Raw genomic sequence first — 21458 nt, 5'->3', positions numbered from 1 at the left:
AAAAACGCTGTCTTTTTCGTCCACCTCCGGGAGTGAGGAATGAGCTGCTCACGCAGCTCTCTCCACGGCCGCCATCTTGCCTCCAATGGGAGAGAGATTGCTTTGAGTGGGGAAGAGATTTGTACAAAAGTGGCAGGCTTGTTACTATGAGTGAGAGCTGGAGAATCTGGGGGCCATTTCACTGTAGACATAAATGATGGTTATCACAAACTGGTATTTGTGCAACTGCAGGAAGGTACTCGAACAAGGAAGGCTAGGCCGACAAAAGAGTCGATCTAGTCAATTCAAATAAATTGAATTGCACAGCTGTTGCATAATTACTTCAGAAATCATAAGGCTTTCATGGATTCCTTTGTTATATTACATACATTTTTAAGAACTATTGGAATATATTTCTACATTTCACTCTCTATCTTCAGAAGAAGGATCAGCTTTAAGTTGAGCACTGGTGCTATTCTTTCTGCTGCATGTAGTACTAATGGTTTTGAATAAAAGCAGTTTGTTATGTTGCCACAGAGACAATATTTTTCAACGTAAATTTTGAACCTTATTACGAGTCTGGCAGTCCACAGACCGCTTTACTTTGTGAGTGTGGAGCATTGGCGGTCTTACAACCATCCTATTATGACCAGGGCGGTCAGGCCACACTGGGACCACTGAAATCACCAGGGATCAGAGATCCCTGGCAATAGCGCAGTGTCTTGAGTCCGCAATATAATTGGTGGGGTCGCTGTGGCACTGCCAATCATATTAGGAGCTTCCTCACCTCCACACTTTTCATGGCAGTGCAACCGGCATGAAAGGTGTTGCAGTGAGGAAACCAAGGGGTCCCTACAGGGACTCCTTGTGCCTCTGCACCATGCGGTGCATTTAGGGGGGCACATGTAGTGCCCCCTGTGTGCATGCACCCCCGTACCTTCACAACATGGACTGCAGCAGTCCATGCCATGCAGATTCTGATTTTGACGTTGTCAATTTCATAGGCACCGCGTAGGAATGCCAAAGAACAGCCCGCCAGCCAGGAGAAAACTCCTAATCTGGCGGGTGGTTGAAACATGGGTTTGGCGGTGCGGGAGCACGACGGTCCTGCTCCCACACCGCCAAACTCATAATAAGGCACTCTAAAAAACTGACAATTTTTTGGTCGAGCTGTCAACCGCTAACCAGAAACAAATCCCTGAAGATATAGTACCAAATTATGAAGACGGTGGACCCCACAAACAGCATTTACAGTATCTTGTATTGTGGGACCCAAACTTTCCTGTTCTGGAAGGACCTGCAAAGTCTTGCTCTTACAGCAAATGAATGGGTATATTTGAAAGCCCTGCACATAGGAATGATGACGTTCTCTGATATACGTTGCATGCATTCAACGCAAATCAATTAACACTTTTTGGCCCAGGACATATTCTCGTTACCAAACCTACAATGCAGTGCCGGAGCCTTCAAGGAAGTTGTAGAATTTAGACCACACCAGAAAAGTTCCAAGCTTTTGGCCTGCCTATCAGGGCTTTGACATATTACATGTACTTCCACACAGGAGAGAATCTGTGACCGTCGCCCCCCCAAGCAGGCCAGAGATTTCTTTGGCACAGCACCAGTCTGTACTGCCTGGACCTGGCAGCCTGGCTCTGTTCCAGGCCACCCCAAATATTCCTGTTGAAGGGAAATGGGCTGACAAGAGTGAGTACGGCCAGGGCCTGCTGGCCACATCATAGACGGGATAGAGGATAAACACCCAACAGGTGACCCTGTTATCCTACATGGGCTCACAGAGTACTGTCTTGAATCATGCACACTCTAGCACCGCCTGCACTTGTGCACACCTTAGGGTGAGCTTGTTGTAGATTCACATGTAGCCTCCAAGCACCGATCTGACTTCACATGCCAAAGCATATTCCATAATATGAGTTATAGTCCTTCTGGGCGTGTATTAAAGACAGTAGCGGAAAGGGGGGGGGGGGGGCTTTAGCGCGAAGGGGGGTGCCTTTTATTGTGCCCCCGTGGCACTGTTGTCTTACAGATGGAGACGAAGATGCTTGTGCAGCCCTTTCTGTAATACTGACAGCGCAGTACACATATAGCACTGTTGCTATCTTAACTCCTTCGGCGCTTATGACGAGCTCAGCTCGTCATGAGGCACAGTGGAGCTGTGCTCATGACAAGCTTAGCTCGTCATAACTGCCGTGGAACGCCCACACGGGGAACATTCCCCTCCTGTGCGGGGCTTTCCATTTTGTGGGCGGAGTTATGACGAGCTCAGCTTGTCATGAGCACACCTCCACTGTGCCTCATGACGAGCTGAGCTCATCATGAGTACCGCGGCGCCGCGCGCGGCCCCCCTCCACCCCGTGCCGCGGGCGAATTAGCCCCGCGGCGAAGGTGTTAAGAGGGTGTACCCTCATTTGGCAATGGGCCCAGCCCCATACAAATGAAGACACTACTTTGCCTCTACTCCTGCGCCATATTTTGGGCATGGGTGCAGAGACTGACTGTGCGTCACAAGAACGTGGCACAGTCAGAATGCCCACTGAAGGCGGCCCTCTGGAGGTGGTAAAAGGGGTGCCAAGAGCCCCCCAGACATGCCCCTGCAGGTGGGTATATTCATCTACTTCAAACAGCTGGTACATCTTTCACTAATGCGCTGCCCCCATGGGGTAAAACATTATATGTCATAGGGTGCACTGTCCCTGCTTGTGCCTGGTGAACCTAGCGAAAGGTCGGGCTTAGGTTTGAATATTTTGCCTTTTTGATATTTCTTCTGACCTGGGTACTCTCATACTCATTCAATATTTTCTACCATTCCACAGATCAGCTGGACATTATCTCCATGGCTGAAACAACTATGATGCCAGAGGAAATCGAACATGAAATGGCAAAAATTCAGCGACTCCGGGAAGTCTTAGTCCGAAGGGAATCCGAACTCAAGTTTATGTAAGTGTCATCTTAATCACATATGTTAACATGTAAGAGAATGTTTAGTCTATGGCGGCCAATCAGCTTGCTTATAAAGATTACTTGGGTAGAGTAGGCAACAGCACACAGTACACCTTTGCTTATTTATTTACCATTTAAATATTTTTTTAACTTGCTCTGCTCCGATCAAGCATTTTCTACGTATTAAGGAACATTCTGAATGTCATTATGTTGAGGTAATTGCCCTTTGGACTCATAATCTACTCTTGCATTTGGCTCATGGGAGTTTGGGTCACGGCAATTATCTCATGATAATGCCCCCCAGAATCTTCATTAATGCTATAATGAAATTGCATCCACGGAGAGGTGTGTCTGACGCGGGCTGGACTTACTCGGAATAAGTATGTCACAAACAATCTAATTTGTTCACTCATCTGAATACATTATCTTAATTACAAGCATTAAGACATGTGACAGTAAGATGCAGATGAGTCACGATCAGACAAAGCTGAATATTTAATTGGTAGAAACAAATGAAAATCATTATTGGGAAGTCGAGGCTGTTGTGTCCCCTGTGTACAGGGGCAATGGGGGGGGGGGTATTTTTAGGTCTGTTGTTCGATATGGTATGTGTCGCGTGCCCTCGTATACCGGTGGGGGCGATAGAAGCGAACAATTCTTACCTTTGTAAACAGGAGGACCAACAACAACACAAAATATGAAGCACAAACTGAATTGTTTACCTATGTATAACTCCATTGAGTGGTACATTTTTATGTATATATATATGCACATATATATGACATAAAGCACCCTTTATAATATGTTGTAAGGATATCTCACCCTATTGAAGAGCGAGGATTATGGAAGTCCAAGGGTCCCAGCTTGTAAGAAGTTTAGAAGAAATGATAATAGGTTGAGAAAATTAACCCTGAGAGAGCGCAAACTGATTTAAATGTATGAGTACACCACACTTACCTGTAGTAAGCACAAATCATGAAGAGAAATGCCATGAGTGCTAATAGTATCTGCAAATATATCCTAAATGTATAGCTAATATAGAGATTTAAGTAGAAGTGGAACTAATACAGAAATGTGTGACATTACATGATTTTATTAGACGTGATTATTTTTGAATCCATGTCGTGAAGCTGCTAAAACATAAGAATGCAGGTGGTTAAACGCAGGACGTGGTAGGCCTCAGAGCCAGAGCTGGAGGGAAAGGGAAGGTGGTTCTTTTCACGACACAGATTGCATTAAGGTTTTTGGTCATTGCATTAAATAGGCCATGATTTATAGAAATGTTTACTTAATAATAGAATAAGAGTATTAACATGCTTTAATTAAATGAAGAAGTTGAATGCTATAATCATAATGAGAAATATTGTAGGCCTGAAATGTTTTAGCATTGATTTACAAGTACATGTCTGGGCTGAGAAATGTTGCAAGCCTTTTTAGAAGTCTATGAGAGTTGGGTTCTTGGCGGCAGATATCTGTCTGCAACAGGAAAGGGGGGATCCAATTATAAATGAATGAATAGAGGTCTGTTCAGTGGACGGCCCAGACATGGAGGAGGGTTTTGGAATGTTTAAGGGGTATCAGCGGGCCGGAGAAGAGCCTGAGAAGCAAGGTCAACTCTAACGCATGAGGCCCAAGACAAAGCATCATGGAAAAAGCCAGAAGTTGCACCACGTGAGGGGCGTTCCGCAAGGGGCGTCTCAAATGTTGTTGACTGTTTTGTATTAGGGACAGTACCCCTGGGTGGAGTTAGAGCAGAGACCTGAGGACCCTTTAGAGAGCGGATGGGTAGGCAGTGAGGGGTCATGACTGGAGAACTATAGGTTTTCACCAAGAGATTTAGAGTGAGTGACTTCCCTTGGGGGTCATTCACTGCTGACACCTTTGTTAGGTTGGGATTTGGTTAAGTAGGGATACCATCTAGAACAGGGTAGGGACGCCTAACCTGTGTGTTTTTTCCTCCAACCTAAATGAAGGAGAGATATGCGTCTATGCTGATAGCTTTATTATTCTTAGAACTTGTGTTAGTGATTTCTGTTGCTCGTCTGAGGGCTTTCCGAGAGCACATGTATGTAATTGGACCTGTGTATCTCGTGAATCTCATTCTGAGATGCCTGTATTTGCAGCTCATTATATCTTTACAATAAACTTTGGAAAACTAGAAGTTGTCCGTGATCTTTGGGAGTAGAGTCCTTTCTTGGGTGAACTAACTTGGAAATAGGTGCACTTTCTTTCCTTACAGACAGGCAACAAAGGTTCAGTCGACCAGATCGAGGTTTGGATCAATAGATATAAGGTATCGATCAAAATCTCGCCCTTTCAGTTGGTAGCTATAGAGGATGGTTGCCTTCTTGAGGACGGTGACCTAGGCCAGGTTAGCTTACCCCAAGGCCCCTAGAGATCGATGATCGGAAGAACAGCCCGCTGGAGAAGATCCGGATGACGTGAGACAGAAAAAGCAGCAGTATCGGTTGAGAGTGAGTATAAAGGGTTATGCGTGTTAGATTGCGGTGTTTTGTATTGTATCTATGTTGTAATGTCTGGCGGAGTTGAATGTCTGTAGAGTGACTGTGGAACAGGTTGTGAGCGCGCGCAACCGGTGGAAATCTTAAGTTCAAGGAGAGCTTAAGTGGTTCGGGTGTATCGGACACCCAGAGTAATTGTCAACTAGTGTGAAGGGGGTCATGAGGTACCATTGATCACCCGAGAGACCGAGATAGGGGGAACGTAAGAGTGAGTGCGTGAGTAACGGACGCTGGTCGGAAGTTACTGTGTGTGTAAGCAACCTATCAGAGAGACGATAGACATCTCGTCAGTTGTGTTGACAATTACAGATAGACTGTGGACGTACAGTCGAGAGAAGTGACCGCTTGGTCGGAAGTAGTCATTTTTCGGTGTATGAATGGGACGCATGCATAACCGGGAGACGAGTTGAGAAAGGAGGGGTGCTGCTGCGAAGCGGAGAAAAGTGACGTCAGGTGGTGTCGCGCAGTGATTGGCTGACCGGAGAAAGACCGCGCTGTGATAGGCCAGCTAGCGAACACGTCAGACAGGGTCGCGACGTGATTGGCCGACAGGAGAAAGACCGCGCTGTGATAGGCCAAGCTAGCAAAGCCGCGACAGGATTGGTGGATTGTCATCAGGAAGTAAACAGAGTAGCGAGGCTGGATTTTGTGCGCATAATTATGAAGTGTTTTAAATGGTTAAAAGCGGTGTTTAAAAAAGAGAAGCGGGGATCGTATGAAGGGGAAGAAGCCCCGCCGGAGGGTACGCCAGCTCGTTATATGGCAGTGAATGTTGGGCTGCATACGATCCTTTGGATATCAGAGTGGAGTAAGATTACTGAAGGAAATGAGGAACTGACGTTCCCGAAGTACGGGACGTTCAGATTAGAGGTGTTACATTGATTAAAATCAGTCATGACCTCAATGAGACCCTTGCCTAGACCAACCCAGTTTGAAGCTCTTGATGCATGGCTTAGGGCAGCGCATGAAAAGAATATGAACAGACGACAAGAAAGGGTGAAACGATCGGTAAGGGCAGTACAGGATGCCAGGTGGGATGCGGATGCTAAAAGATGGAGAGTGCATAACATGGAAGTAAATAAACTGTACCCAGTGTTAGAGGCGCCAGTAAATAAAAGCCCCCTAGAAGAAGATGAGGAGAGCGAAACAGAGGATAGCTTGATAAACAGATTATTGACAGACAGGCCACCCCCGTATAATAGAGCAGGGGGAGAGGTCGAGAAGAGTGAAGGAGAAAAGGGGGGCAATGCAGGAGAGCATAGACCGCTTCCCAGTTCAGAGTGGGATCCTGAGCCAAAGAAAGAGCTGTCCCAGCCTAGTCATGTGCAACAGGTAGTCGGTAGGTTTGTGGTACAAAGAGCGCCGGAAACGGAAAGCGCCACATCCTACCCATTACCAGATGCACTACAGGTACCTGTTACCATAGGTCCTATAATATCGATATATGACCAAGAGAGAGCAAGAGGGGAAGAACGGGTACGGAAAGACAGAGAAAGAGCAGAGAAGGCAAGGAGGAACGATACCACTAATTCCCCAAGTCAGATGCCGATACCCAGAGAGTGGAGCACACCGATGCCCACAGGAGGGGACCCAGGAGGAGATCCTGGGGGCCCTAGATGGCCAATGGATCTGAGGGGATCGGGACGAAAATCCTTTCAAGAGCTAAATGAGTACATGAAGCAGTGGGATGAGGCAGTGAAGGCTCAAAAGAGCATCAATGCTGCGGAAGCTGAAAGGGAAAGTCAGGACAGCAGAGCACGGACTCACTGCGGGGCTGGGGAGAGTAGCCCGGAGTGGGACTGTAGAGGGAGTAGGGGAGTCACCCATTGGGCCCGGAATGGAGGTAGAACAGACCTGGAAAACGGGGGCCCCGGGAGTGAAGGGGTGGCGCGCCCAATACTCAGTGAAGGGGAGAGGAGAGCACAAGAGTACAGAAACAGCTTTAAATGTCCACACTGTGTGCCCGGCACCAGAGAACTGAATGGGAGTTGTGAGAGGTCGCACCATAGACCCTGTGATGATGGAAATGAGCGCAGCCCAGGGAATATGGGGAACCAGGAAGGATCGTATCGGATACTGAGCGATACGAGGCAAAGGGAGTGTAGCGACCAGAGGGAAAATAACAGAGAGATGTGCGGTGAGAGGAGAGAAGAAGATGAGAGTGGGCAGAGCAAGAGTAGGGGTAACAGGCCCGTGTTCCATCACCTTCCAAGATCAGATGGCCGAGCATGGGACCTGGAGAGATGGGAGCAAGGGAGGCCACCCATTAACTCTCCCGAGCCCAAACGTAGAGCTCGAAGTTGGGATGGTAGGGAAACCAGCGAGCCCCCTTCGAAAGACATATTGCGAGCTGAGATAAAAGCCAAGAGACTCGATGTCTCCAGTTTAAGGTCAGACCTGGATGACATGGTAGATGGTACCCTGCCTTTAGAAAGAATGGAAATGTATGAACAGGATGAAATACTGTATATGGCAAAGGACATCACTCGAAAGGCGAGAGCAGTCCATGAGAAGTTAGTCGAACTAGCAGGCAAATATATGGTGGACTTGTCAAGAACCAAAGCATTACAGGGTAACCACAGGCTACATTACTCAGATCGCGACCTAGATGAGAGGAGAACGATTGGGCTGAAAACGCACATAAGGGAACTGATCGCTGGAATAAGGACATGGAGGGCACTAGATAAGTGGGAAGAGAGGTGGTCCAAGAAAGGGACCGGCAGGAGAAGCATGATTGGTATGACACCAGGACAGCAGGGAATAGAAGCTTACCCTTTGCGTGAAGTTGCAAATGGGAACTATGTACATGTCCCTTGGAGTAGGGGAGATTTAGCTGCTTTTACCACCTCTTTCCCCAAATTACGAGAGAACCCAGTGGAGTGGTACAAGCAAGTGGAGAGATTTGTAAAAATCTCAAAGGTCCTTTGGATAGATCTGAACACGCTGTTTGACATTGTAGTACCAGGAGATCTGTGGACAGCATGCAAGGTTAGCGCTGAGTGGCCCACAATGGAGCCAGAGAGAGATGCCAAGACTAATGGGCCGTCCGAGATTGTGATGGCAAAATTCGAGAGAGTGATGACTTGGCTGAAAGAGAAGGTGCCAATGCAAGACATAGATTGGGTCAGAATAGACCGAACGAGACAGGAACCCAAAGAGACAGTTCATGAATATTACGAGAGATTGCTGAAGGCGTTTAAACAGTATAGCGGCTTGGATGTAATGGATCCAAAAGACATAGGGCAATTTGTGTCCAAGTTCGTCCTGGGACTGAGACCGGATATTAGTTTAATGATTCAGCAACACTCGATTTGTTGGCAAACTAAACCCCTAGATGAAATACTGAGATATGCCAGGTACTGCTGTGATGAGATAGATTCCAAGGCTAAGAAACTAAAAGAAAAGTTGATGGTGGTACAGATGCAGGCAGCAGGGAAGGGGGGACAACAGCAACAGCAGCAAGGAACAGGTACAGGAGGAAAGAAGCAGTACGGTCAGAACAAGGGCAATGAGGAGAGTTCCACCTTTAGACCCAGAATAGACATAGCTACCTTGAAGAAAACGACTAGGTGCCACCAGTGCAACGAGGTGGGGCATTGGAAACGCGAGTGCCCCTACAATGTAGAGATAGGAGAACAAGAGATAGAGGAGGAAGAGGTCCAGAGCGCGCCTACAAGAGGGGTAACGCCATACCAAGGAAAGGTGCTCAAAGGGGGGGGGCTCCTCCCCGAGCCCAGTTCCCGCAACCTCCTCGAGTAGGGAGTATGGGTAAGACCTATAGACAAATGCCCCTGTTTGTGGAAGGGGAAGAGTGCTATTATGTGGACCCATTAACCGGACAGAGAGTGGAAAGAGAAGACTGCACCCTCGGGGCAGCCTTGGAGGTAGATCAGAGGGGACCCTATGTGGAAGCAGAAGTAGCAGGGTGCCCTACGACATTTCTGGTGGACACAGGAGCCACTAGATCCACGATCAGATCAGCTGCAGTTCCAGACCTGCCCATGTCTGGAGAGACCATACAGGTGGTAGGGGTCGCAAACAGGAGAATAACCAGCCAATTGACAGAACCGGTGCAGGTGAAAATAGGGAAGTACAGTGATGAGCACCAGTTTGTGGTTTGCGATTCAAGTCCTGTGTGTCTGCTAGGAAGAGACCTGTTGTGTAAATTGAATTGTACTATATACTGTACACCTCAGGGAGTGGAGGTATTGACCAATGATGATGATGCAGATTTCAAAGTTGCAAACTCAAGAATATGTGTGGAGCTGTACCCTACTTTGACAGTAGACGAGCTTCCCTGGGACTTGAGAGAGACAGTGGCATCAGAAGTATGGGATTTCACTGGGGAAGAGATTGGATTGGTCAAAGGGGTGGACCCAGTGAAAATTGTAGTGAAACCGCATGCTGAGTTCCCAAGAACACCCCAATATAAATTGACTCCAGAAACGATTGCAGGCATAAAACCCGTGATCGAGTCCATGATTAAACAGGGAATACTGAAAGAAATCGTGGGTAGTCCATGCAACTCCCCGATTATGGGTCTGCAGAAACCAAATGGGAAATTTCGGATAGTACAGGACCTTCGAAAGATTAATAACATAGTCGTTTCGTGTTGTCCAGTGGTACCGAATCCATCAGTGATACTGTTTCAGATTCCATTCCAAGCTGAGTGGTTCACTGTGATCGATCTTTGTCAGGCTTTCTTTTCGATCCCTTTGGACGAAGATAGCCATTTTCTTTTCGCATTTAAGCTGGAAAATCGCGTCCTAACATGGTGTCGTATCCCTCAGGGGTATACAGAGAGCCCATCGATCTTTAATCAGCTTTTGAAGAGAAATCTTGAAAGTCTAGTGCTGCCCCAGAAGTCAGTTCTGGTCCAGTACATAGACGACCTCCTTGTGGCGTCAGAAACAGAAGAAGCTTGCAGGGAAGACTCCATTGCTTTGTTAAATCACCTAGCTGCCAATGGGCATAAGGTGTCCCCGGGAAAATTGCAGTACTGCCTGACAGAAGTGCAGTACCTAGGACACAGAATTGAGAAAGGCAAACGAAAAGTGTCACCAGACAGGATAGAGGCGATCATGAAAATGAATGCGCCTCAGACACAGAGAGAGGTCAGGATGTTTCTAGGGATGGTGGGTTATTGCCGACAGTGGATCGTGAACTTTTCACTGAAAGCAAAGCCCTTGCAAAAACTGACGCACAAAGAGGTGAGTGATCCGGTACCATGGGACAAGGACTGTTTGATGGCGTTCCTACAGCTGAGAGAGGACCTGTGTCGTGCTCCGGCATTGGGAATGCCTGATTACACTAAACAATTTTTTCTTTACTGTTGTGAGAGAGAAGGTTGTGCGTTGTCTGTGTTGGTCCAAATCCATGGGAATGCCCGTAGACCAGTTGCTTATTTCTCGGCTACTTTAGACCCAGTAGCCGCAGCGTTGCCCGGATGTCTCAAATCCGTTGCTGCAACGGGTGTCAGCATTGAAAGATGTGAAAATATCGTTATGGGGCACCCGTTAGAGGTGTGCGTGCCACATTCTGTTGAACTGTTGATGACCAGGACCAAAACACAGCATCTGACCAACAGCAGGCTCACGCGCTATGAGCAAGTTATTCTTGCTGCAGAGAACGTGACCCTCAAGAGATGCTCTGTTTTGAACCCTGCTACATTGATGCCACTTCCAAATGATATTGAGGATGATGATGAATATACAGACCATGACTGTCTCGATGTGACTGAACTATGCACCAAACCCAGACCCGACATCGTAGATGAGCCACTGACCGACCCAGACGAAGTTTTCTTTGTCGATGGCTCATGTGTAAGAGACGAAGTTGGGCAGTTGAGAGCAGCTTATGCTGTTTGTACAATTGAAGGAGTTGTGGAAGCTGGGTGCCTGGAAGGAGTACACTCCGCTCAGGTAGCCGAGATTATTGCCCTGACACGTGCTTGCTTAGCAGGCAATCAAATTCGAGTTACCATATACACCGACAGCCAATATGGCTATGGGGTAGTTCATGATTACGGGCAGTTATGGTCTCAAAGAGGGTTCATGACCTCTTCAGGCTCTCCCATTCGCAATGGAGAGTTTGTGCGCCTGTTGTTAGAGGCATTGCAATGCCCAGCAAGTATCGCAGTTGTAAAGTGCACCGCACATACCAGAAATGAGGACTTTGTTTCGAAAGGCAATAGATATGCTGATGAAGTTGCGCGGTATTGCGCGGAACAAGGGTACTCTTTCACAGAGGTGGATGTGGGTGGAATAAATGTAAGAACTGAATTAGCCATGATACTGGAAACTGTTGATACTTGGGATGAACTGTCAACCATGCAAGAAAATGCTCCTGATTCTGAAAAAGAAACATGGGAAAAGGCAGGATGTGTAATGGGTGAGACCCATTTTTGGGTCTCAGCAGACGGCAGAGCAGTGTTGCCCAATGAGATGGTGAGTCCAATGGCTAGGCTCATACATGGTCCCGTACACTTAGGGAGAGATGCTATGCTGAGAGTGTTTAGACAGACTTGGTACAATCCTAAGTTTAGAATAGCAGCAGAAGCAGTGTGCCAGCGTTGTGTGACCTGCCAGCAGCTGAACGTAGGGAAAAGAACACCAGTTGCACTAAGTCACATAGGAAGGTCTGGAGGTCCATTCAATCGAATGCAGATAGATTTCATTGAAATGCCAAGGTGCAACCGCCTCCGCTATGTCTTGGTGGTTGTTTGTGTGTTCTCCAGATGGGTTGAGGCATACCCTACACGTAGGTGCGACACCCTCACAGTGGCCAAGTTACTGCTTAGAGAACTCATTCCTCGCTTCGGGGTGCCGGCCTTTTTGGAATCAGATAGGGGAACACATTTTAACAGCGAGCTTGTGAAGATGATTTGTGCAGCTCTAAATATTGACCAAAAGCTGCATTGCAGTTACCGACCAGAAGCCTCAGGAATTGTGGAACAGATCAATGGAACGATCAAATGCAGGATAGCAAAAGTCTGTTCCTCAACGACCCTGAGTTGGCCTGATGCCCTGCCATTGGTCCTCATGAGCCTTCGTAGTACCCCAGACAGAAGAACAGGGTTGTCACCACATGAGGTGTTAATGGGGAGAGCAATGAGGCTGCCATCTATTCCAGCTACTGCACTGTTAAATATCACAGATGATATGATCCTGGACTATTGTAAGGGGCTGTCTGACGCAATGCGTTCTGTGTCTCTTCAGGTACAGGCTGCCGAGGTTCCAGCGTGCCAGGGCCCTTGCCATGACCTGTATCCTGGGGACTGGGTCCTGGTGAAGAAACATGTGAGAAGAAGCTGCTTGGATATTCGTTGGCGTGGGCCCTTCCAGGTCATCCTGATCACAAACACAGCTGTAAAGGTGGGAGGCCTGCCCAATTGGATCCACGCGTCACATACGAAAAGGGTTCCAGCACCTCTGGAAACAGCTCCTCTCTCGGATGGACGTCCAGCAGAGGACCGAGAAGCCATAGAGGGGGCTAGCCAAGCTGTAGAGGTGCCAGCGGAAGCAGGGAACGAGTCTGACCAAGCTGAGGACGGTCAGTACAACAGCGAAACAGACGACGCTACAGAAGGAGAAAGCAGCTGGGAGTACGAGTCTGACCCTGACAGGTCTGAAAGAGAGCGAGAACAGACCAGAAGGAGAAGGAGTAGAAGGGCACGTGGAGAAGCTAATTGGCCGCAAAGACGGAGCTCTAGCCTGAGGTCGACTCCAGAAGCAACCCTTCCTCCGATATCAGAAGACTCAGACCCAGAAGAAGGTGCTCAGGGCGCTGAAGCACCGGACCGAAGAAGGTCAAGAAGAGTGCGTGTGCCTAACAGAAGATACTCCACACCTGAGTGGACATATCTGGCGACAAATGTCTGTGAAACCGGAGACAGGGAGGATCCGAGCGGTGGTGGTGTCCAGTTCTGAGCCCATTATCACCGTGGAAATACGACTGTTGGTACCCGGTGTCGAACAAGAAGGGTCACTAACATTCATGCTCCCCAGACCTCCCCGCCTCAGCAAGTTAAAACATATGTTTCTTACAGAATTGCAATTCCCCGACTTTGGTACAACGATAACAGCACATGAAGAGCACAATCTTCGTTTGGAAATACTGAACTATGCTATTGAAGCTGCAACCACAAATCTGATAGTAGACTGTTAAAGGACTTTGTAAATAAAGCAAGCAGAAAAAAGAAGATTACCTAGCGCCCAGGAAGCAGTGAATATTAGGGAACTTCCCTTGAGTTGATGGAGAAGGGCTAGGGTTGTCTTTTTGAACTGTTAAAGGACTTTTGCGAAGAAGGTTGTCAGCCTCCAGTTGTGTGGATTCTAAAGACAAAAGGATTGAAAAGAGACTGTAAAGGAACGAGAGGAAAAGAACTTTTTGCAAAGATAAAGAGAGAACTAGATTGTCTGACGAAATGGAGGCCGGCACCCCGAACCGCAGAGCTAAATGCATAATAGGTACACTAATAGTAGGAGTGATAATATTAATAGCTTTAGTGGTAACAATTTCTTATGTAAAGGGACATGAGGAAGAGGTAAAGGTAACTGATGTGAGTTCTGTAGTAACACTTACACCTATTGTTGCTGGTGAGAAAAGGGAAAACACTCAAGAGAAAGCGTTATTAGCTGCAGAAGCCCGCAGGTTACATGTAGACGAGTCCCAAGGAGACTTTAGGTCAAATGCTTATGCTAAACTTTTATATGAATACGTGGATGCCATGGAGGTTAAGGATTGTTATGTCTGCATGCAGTTGCCGGCATCTGTAGACGAGGGTATTAGATACCATCACCTCCCTCTGACATATGGCATTACATGTAGCTTATTGCTTAGTATATTTTATGAGAGAGATAGTTTTGAATACTATTTCTCTAATTATGATTCAGTGTTGCCAGAAGTCCCGAATTATAAGCAGATGAATAAATGGGACTACTGGAAGAGTGAAGACAGATTGGCCAAGTTCTTCATTCCTTGGATTACCTTAGATACTTCACATGCCCGTAGAAATAACCTGACATGCAAGGTGTCAGAAGTCGAGAAGAAGTTCATAGGGCAGGTGGATGATCGTTACAGGAGACAAAAGATTTTGAAGAAATCAGGACAAGGGAAAATAGATTGGACCGAGGAAGAGAAGTCACATAAGAGAAAGGGTAGTAGTGGTCCAATAGCTTTAGATAAAGCGCAGAGAGGAAAGTTATGTCTTCACAGAGCCAAAACGTATTATGAAAATGTATACGTGGGTGAAGTTGACTGTGAACATGCTTTTAATTTAGAGTACTACACTAAGGATTTCCTGAAGGGAATGCAAGTGATTCCAAATGTGTATTTTGTATGTGGAAGAAATGCTTACGTGAGACTACCTGACAACTGGTATGGATCATGTTACTTGGCAATTGTCTTCCCCAAAATATATCATGCACAAGACTTAGTGATCATTGAGGGTCAGACATCATCGAGGGGAAGGAGAGATGTAGGTGATGCCGAAATGGTTGGAGATGTCTTTGGAGCTATGTTTCCTCTTTTGGGAATAATCCTTAATGATGTTAAAATTAGACGACTGGCAACAGTTGTCGACAGGTTGTCTGCCAGCACTGCTCAGTCCTTAATGCTGGTAGAAGGAGAGATGCAATCGATAAGGGCTATGGTTCTTCAAAATCGTCTTGCATTAGATGTCCTACTAGCAAAAGAGGGCGGAGTCTGTAAGGCTTTGAAGGTCCAGGAATGTTGCACTTACATTCCAGATAATTCGAAGCCCCTTGAGAAAGTTATTAAGAACATAACTAATATTCACAAGGAGATCGAAGACTTGAGTAGAGAAAATGTCTGGGAAAAGGTGGGCCACGGAATGAGTACAGTTGGAGGGTGGTTTTCCACCTTAGGCAAAAGCTTTGTATGGTATATTCTAAAGCCTATCATCATAATATTGATCTGTGGGATAATATTGTGGGGATTGGTGAGGGTATTCAAATGGTACAGAGCAAGAAGGTCAGAAAGGGCCCAAAGAGAACAGCTGCAGAGATTGGCTGCCATACAAGATAATCAGTACAGGAGCCTGAGAGCTCTGGAAGCGCAGAGAATGCCAGCAATAACTTCAGTTTAAATGTTAGTGATGACCCCGAGAGGTCATCAAAGGGGGGAACTGAGAGAGCGCAAACTGATTTAAATGTATGAGTACACCACACTTACCTGTAGTAAGCACAAATCATGAAGAGAAATGCCATGAGTGCTAATAGTATCTGCAAATATATCCTAAATGTATAGCTAATATAGAGATTTAAGTAGAAGTGGAACTAATACAGAAATGTGTGACATTACATGATTTTATTAGACGTGATTATTTTTGAATCCATGTCGTGAAGCTGCTAAAACATAAGAATGCAGGTGGTTAAACGCAGGACGTGGTAGGCCTCAGAGCCAGAGCTGGAGGGAAAGGGAAGGTGGTTCTTTTCACGACACAGATTGCATTAAGGTTTTTGGTCATTGCATTAAATAGGCCATGATTTATAGAAATGTTTACTTAATAATAGAATAAGAGTATTAACATGCTTTAATTAAATGAAGAAGTTGAATGCTATAATCATAATGAGAAATATTGTAGGCCTGAAATGTTTTAGCATTGATTTACAAGTACATGTCTGGGCTGAGAAATGTTGCAAGCCTTTTTAGAAGTCTATGAGAGTTGGGTTCTTGGCGGCAGATATCTGTCTGCAACAGGAAAGGGGGGATCCAATTATAAATGAATGAATAGAGGTCTGTTCAGTGGACGGCCCAGACATGGAGGAGGGTTTTGGAATGTTTAAGGGGTATCAGCGGGCCGGAGAAGAGCCTGAGAAGCAAGGTCAACTCTAACGCATGAGGCCCAAGACAAAGCATCATGGAAAAAGCCAGAAGTTGCACCACGTGAGGGGCGTTCCGCAAGGGGCGTCTCAAATGTTGTTGACTGTTTTGTATTAGGGACAGTACCCCTGGGTGGAGTTAGAGCAGAGACCTGAGGACCCTTTAGAGAGCGGATGGGTAGGCAGTGAGGGGTCATGACTGGAGAACTATAGGTTTTCACCAAGAGATTTAGAGTGAGTGACTTCCCTTGGGGGTCATTCACTGCTGACACCTTTGTTAGGTTGGGATTTGGTTAAGTAGGGATACCATCTAGAACAGGGTAGGGACGCCTAACCTGTGTGTTTTTTCCTCCAACCTAAATGAAGGAGAGATATGCGTCTATGCTGATAGCTTTATTATTCTTAGAACTTGTGTTAGTGATTTCTGTTGCTCGTCTGAGGGCTTTCCGAGAGCACATGTATGTAATTGGACCTGTGTATCTCGTGAATCTCATTCTGAGATGCCTGTATTTGCAGCTCATTATATCTTTACAATAAACTTTGGAAAACTAGAAGTTGTCCGTGATCTTTGGGAGTAGAGTCCTTTCTTGGGTGAACTAACTTGGAAATAGGTGCACTTTCTTTCCTTACAGACAGGCAACAAAGGTTCAGTCGACCAGATCGAGGTTTGGATCAATAGATATAAGGTATCGATCAAAATCTCGCCCTTTCAACCCCATTGTTTGTGGGGGAGAGAAGGTCTGTGAGAGGTTGGCAGAACATTTCTGAGGATAGCAGTGGGATTGTTGAACTGGTCACCTCAGTGAACATTAAAGTCTCCATTAGTGTTATTGGCGATGAAGCACAGAGTTGATTATAAATTTATGACTTACTAAAATTATGAAGCTGATAAAAAATATTCCTGTATTTGGGAAGCTCGCATCACTAAAGTTGGTTCTCAAGGGCATGGCAGCTACTCGTTAAGCCTTACTCATCACCCCTTGTTGTAAATATTACTCAGATAAGGAGGCATCTAGTATAGTACAGTCCGATGTATTTGGACACGCCTGAGTAAGAGGTTGAATGACAGCGGAACGCATGGCTAAACCACGCGTGCCTCGACTACGCAGCCCCAACAACAAATGCGTCTAAACAGCGCATGCCTTTACCACGCAGGCTTTTACCACGCAATTTTGTGCTAAAGGCAAGACTGGTAAAGGGATGCGTGGTAAAGATCACACCCCAACCCCCCCACCGTGTGCCCTAAATACTACCCAAACCCCCGAGCCCTAAACACTACCGCGTCTCCCACCTGAGCCCTAAACATTACCCTGACCCTGACCCTCCCTGAGCCCTAAAAACTAACCCCCACCCCCAGGCACCAGCCCCACTTACCTCACCACTCCCGTACCTTCCTGCTCCTGGTCCCGCCCAACCAGCATCTAGACCTCGCACTGCCTTAGCCACGCATATGCGTGGTTAAGGCATATGCGTGGTTAAGGCATATGCGTGGTTAAGGCATATGCGTGGTTAAGGCATATGCGTGGTTAAGGCATATGCGTGGTTGAGGCATATGCGTGGTTAAGGCATATGCGTGGTTGAGGCATATGCGTGGTTAAGGCATATGCGTGGTTGAGGCATGTGCTGTTGAGCTTACGGGTAAACGTCCCGCATGGCTCTGCCTGCGTTGTTAAGGCTGTTTCCTCTAAGTAGGTAGTGGAAAAGATAGCAAAACAATAAATCAAATTATCATTGTATCCTATTATCTATTTTTATTTTACTTATAATTCATTTATTGGTAATGGCCTACGTTATTTAACAAATGACATCCTCGAAGGACTGCAAATACAGAGACAGAAATCATACTCAGCTCTATTACACATATAAATAAAATAAATATACATGCATTTTTAGTAGATAATCTCAACAATCCAGTCATATTATTAAAAATTGTATACCTCCTGACTCTTTTAAAAACACATCTTGAGGTTGTCACCAGCGCTGGTCCATTTTTGTGCCTTAAGGTATCTCCTGCTTTTCCACTTCCGCAGTATAGCCTTTGAGGCAGTCCTTATAGCTTTCTACAGCGTTGTGCCCAGGTAAGAGCCTGATGATCTGCATTTAGAGAAATCATTAAAAATCGTATTGTCAGTGAAGATGTAACTTAGATGGGCAACATCTGACAACACTTGCATTTCCAAAGCGTTACGCAGGTTTACTCCTTCCTAATCGGATGGTCAAAAATATTAAAATGTCTATTCCAGGTTTTGTCTGAAGACTGAGGCCAAAAATATCGACATCTCCAAATATTACGGCAAAAATATTGACTACCAAAATATTGTGAATGTCAGTCTTATATAATTACTATTATTAGCTGCACATATCTTGAAGATATGTCCTTAAGTTGCATATCTGATGAGCTCAGTGTAGTAAATTTAAACTGGTCTACGTGTACTTACCTCTTCCTTCCAGTAGTAGACATCATGGCCATAATAGTTTGGTAGCTCTCAAGTTAAATGTGGATATTCTAGAACTAAACCCCGTGTACAGAGATAAATTACTTTTAGGATCAGGCAAAGCACACTGTCCTGACTCAGACTGAAAGGGCTTAGTATAATAACTTGCTTAAAAGAAAGACTCCATAAGTGAAATTTAGTAGCATTTTGAAAACTTCTGATCAAAGGAGTATCTAGAAAAGAAACACTAAGCCAAAATGTCTGTAATGGTATTGCTGTACGCTAGAGGGCCTTGTTGCACTGTTTTGGTGGTTAGTTAATCTGTTGGGAAGTCCCAAAACACATGCATTAAATTTGGCTTGTGAACATGCATGTTGACTAATGGGATGGATACTCTAATTAATCTTTCAACTGTGCCTTCTCCTTCAAGAAGATGGGCCACTTATGATGTTAAATTATGCAAAGTTTGAGCTAGTTCATTCCTAACTCTCTGAGATGCTATTGAGGTTTCTTGCTTCCTACACTGTACCCTGCCCTTAATTCAATTCTATTCTTTTGATGAATTGAATTCAACTCTATTCTATAATATATATTCATATTCTATATGAATTCAGGTCTATTCTCTTGATGAATGTAACCTCTCTGCAATGATAATTATTTTATTATTGACAGTCAAGTCACGCATTTTAAGCTGTTTTATGTTGTTTATCATCATGATATTTAAGGATCTCAACAGGTCTAATGATCCCTTAAATATTTGTTTTGATTTAATCAAAAGCATTTGTATGTTTTCCCCACTGAATGTGGTTCTTACCTTCATTGTTTTTGGCATTATTTGTTCTATCGTTGTTGTGCTTTGAGGCAGGACAACTCCTTTGTCTCTTATGAATTATGGCCCCACCCTCATGAAAGGTTGTAAACAGCGCATTGCACTTATGCGTGTGTGTGTATATGTGTGTGGGGGGGTGTGTGTATATATATATATATATATATATAAATATATATATATATATATCTATATATATATATATAGATATATATATATATATATCAGTTAACGCTCCAAGATGCATGCAGGCACCATGTAGAGAAAAACGGACTCTTGAATATGCTGTATTCTGCTGTTCAGGATATCCTGTTTATTAAATTAAATTAATAGTGCAAAGCGGTCATAACACGTTTCGGCCAACACAGTGGCCTTGATCACATGAGCGCTAGTCGGGTGAGTAAAGCATTTTTGTATGGACCCAGAGTACCATGTGACACGCTGTCAGCTGATGTGCTAAACATAGAAACAATACTGTACAAACATAAATGCAAAGTACTGGCGACATTGATCTTCAGTGTCAACAGATAAATGCAATAACCGCTCAAATGCTAAAACCAGGTACATTTTCCAATTACATGTAACATAGAAATGTTTGTCCAATTAAATTAAAATGAGACAAATTAATCAATTCATGGGGTTTAGGTAAAATATCAATCACCCAATTCGACTTATGATCTAAAATGCACAAATGCATAGCCAATCGGAAAAATACATGTAAAAATTGCTACAGAATTTAAAAACCAAATCATGTTAAAAAATTCTGAGAACACCTGGAATAAATATGTGCATATATATATATATATGGAGAGTGCCTGTGAGAAATAAACCTGCAGTTTTGAAAGTAGCTCTCGAGTGCTGTTGTCTTCTTTGGAAATCGAGAGGATTTGGAGCGTTATATATATATATATTCACTGAAAAAACCATAGGTTATAGACCATATATAGTTAGGAATTAGCATTTACAAAACCTTATTTTACTCACACAAAACCATTGAAATTCCATATATAGTTAGTTGCACTAACTATATATCGCGCACCCGCAATCCACTGCTGATGATGTCACATATTACATCATTCATGACATGGTCAGTGACATCACTGATGACATCACTGATGACATCTCAAATGGCATCACTGATGACATGACTGATAACAACATCCAGTGATTTTTTGTTTCTGTAAAGTTTAAATATGTCTTACATATTGAAGATTGAGTGGATGTGTAAGTGTCTGGACGAAGGATTTAGTAGGTGCATGACTAACTGTATGAGTGAGTGATTAAATGTGTCTCACTGAGTGCATGGGTTAGTGACTAAACTGTCTTAATTTGTGCATCATTATGTCTGTTGTTCTGTAAACTGCTGCATGTGTTGATCAGTAGCTGTATGAGTAACTATATGGGTTATTGATTGATTGCCCAAGTATTTGTATGGGAGACTGAGTGTGTGTGTGGCTGGCTGGGAGGTGTGTGACTCTGTGCAGATCAATGTGTACTTGTATCAATGATTGTATAAGAAGGTAAGTATGTGTTAGTATATGTTTGAAAATGTAAGGTGCTCTATGTTTAACTGTATAGACAAGAAAATGGAAGTGTCATTGATTCTTTACATGACTGACTAGGTGAGTGAGTAACTCCATGGATGAGTGGCAGACTGTGACTGTCTGTATAGGTGTATGAGTGCATATGATAGTGTTGTAAAGATGAGTGATTGTATGTATGAATGATTGTATGGGTGAATGAGTGAAGGTGTGTGTAGACGTAGGAATCAGTGAGTGCGTATGTAGTAACTAGTATTGGTGTGTCAATGGTTTCAAAAATTATACTCTGTATTTAACACTGGGTGAAACAGAGGTTATATTAAAATGTGAGGAGATGCATTGTATTGTCACAT

The 21458-nt window shown here is 44.8% G+C and overlaps 1 protein-coding gene across 1 annotated transcript in view; it reads left to right on the top strand.

Moving 5' to 3' along the window:
• The window catches only part of BMERB1 (bMERB domain containing 1), a 743837-nt gene that overhangs the window by 351998 nt on the left and 370381 nt on the right, over window positions 1-21458 (top strand). Inside the window, exon 2 of the mRNA XM_078664344.1 lies at window positions 2811-2934. Coding sequence (XP_078520470.1) covers window positions 2811-2934 — 124 coding nt within the window. The remainder of the gene's footprint in view (window positions 1-2810; window positions 2935-21458) is intronic.

Source organism: Lissotriton helveticus, chromosome 10 (assembly GCF_964261635.1).
Source record: "Lissotriton helveticus chromosome 10, aLisHel1.1, whole genome shotgun sequence".
NCBI lineage: Eukaryota > Metazoa > Chordata > Amphibia > Caudata > Salamandridae > Lissotriton > Lissotriton helveticus.
The sequence above is the reverse complement of the archived record's forward strand: the minus strand, read 5'-3'. Positions and strand labels throughout refer to the sequence as shown.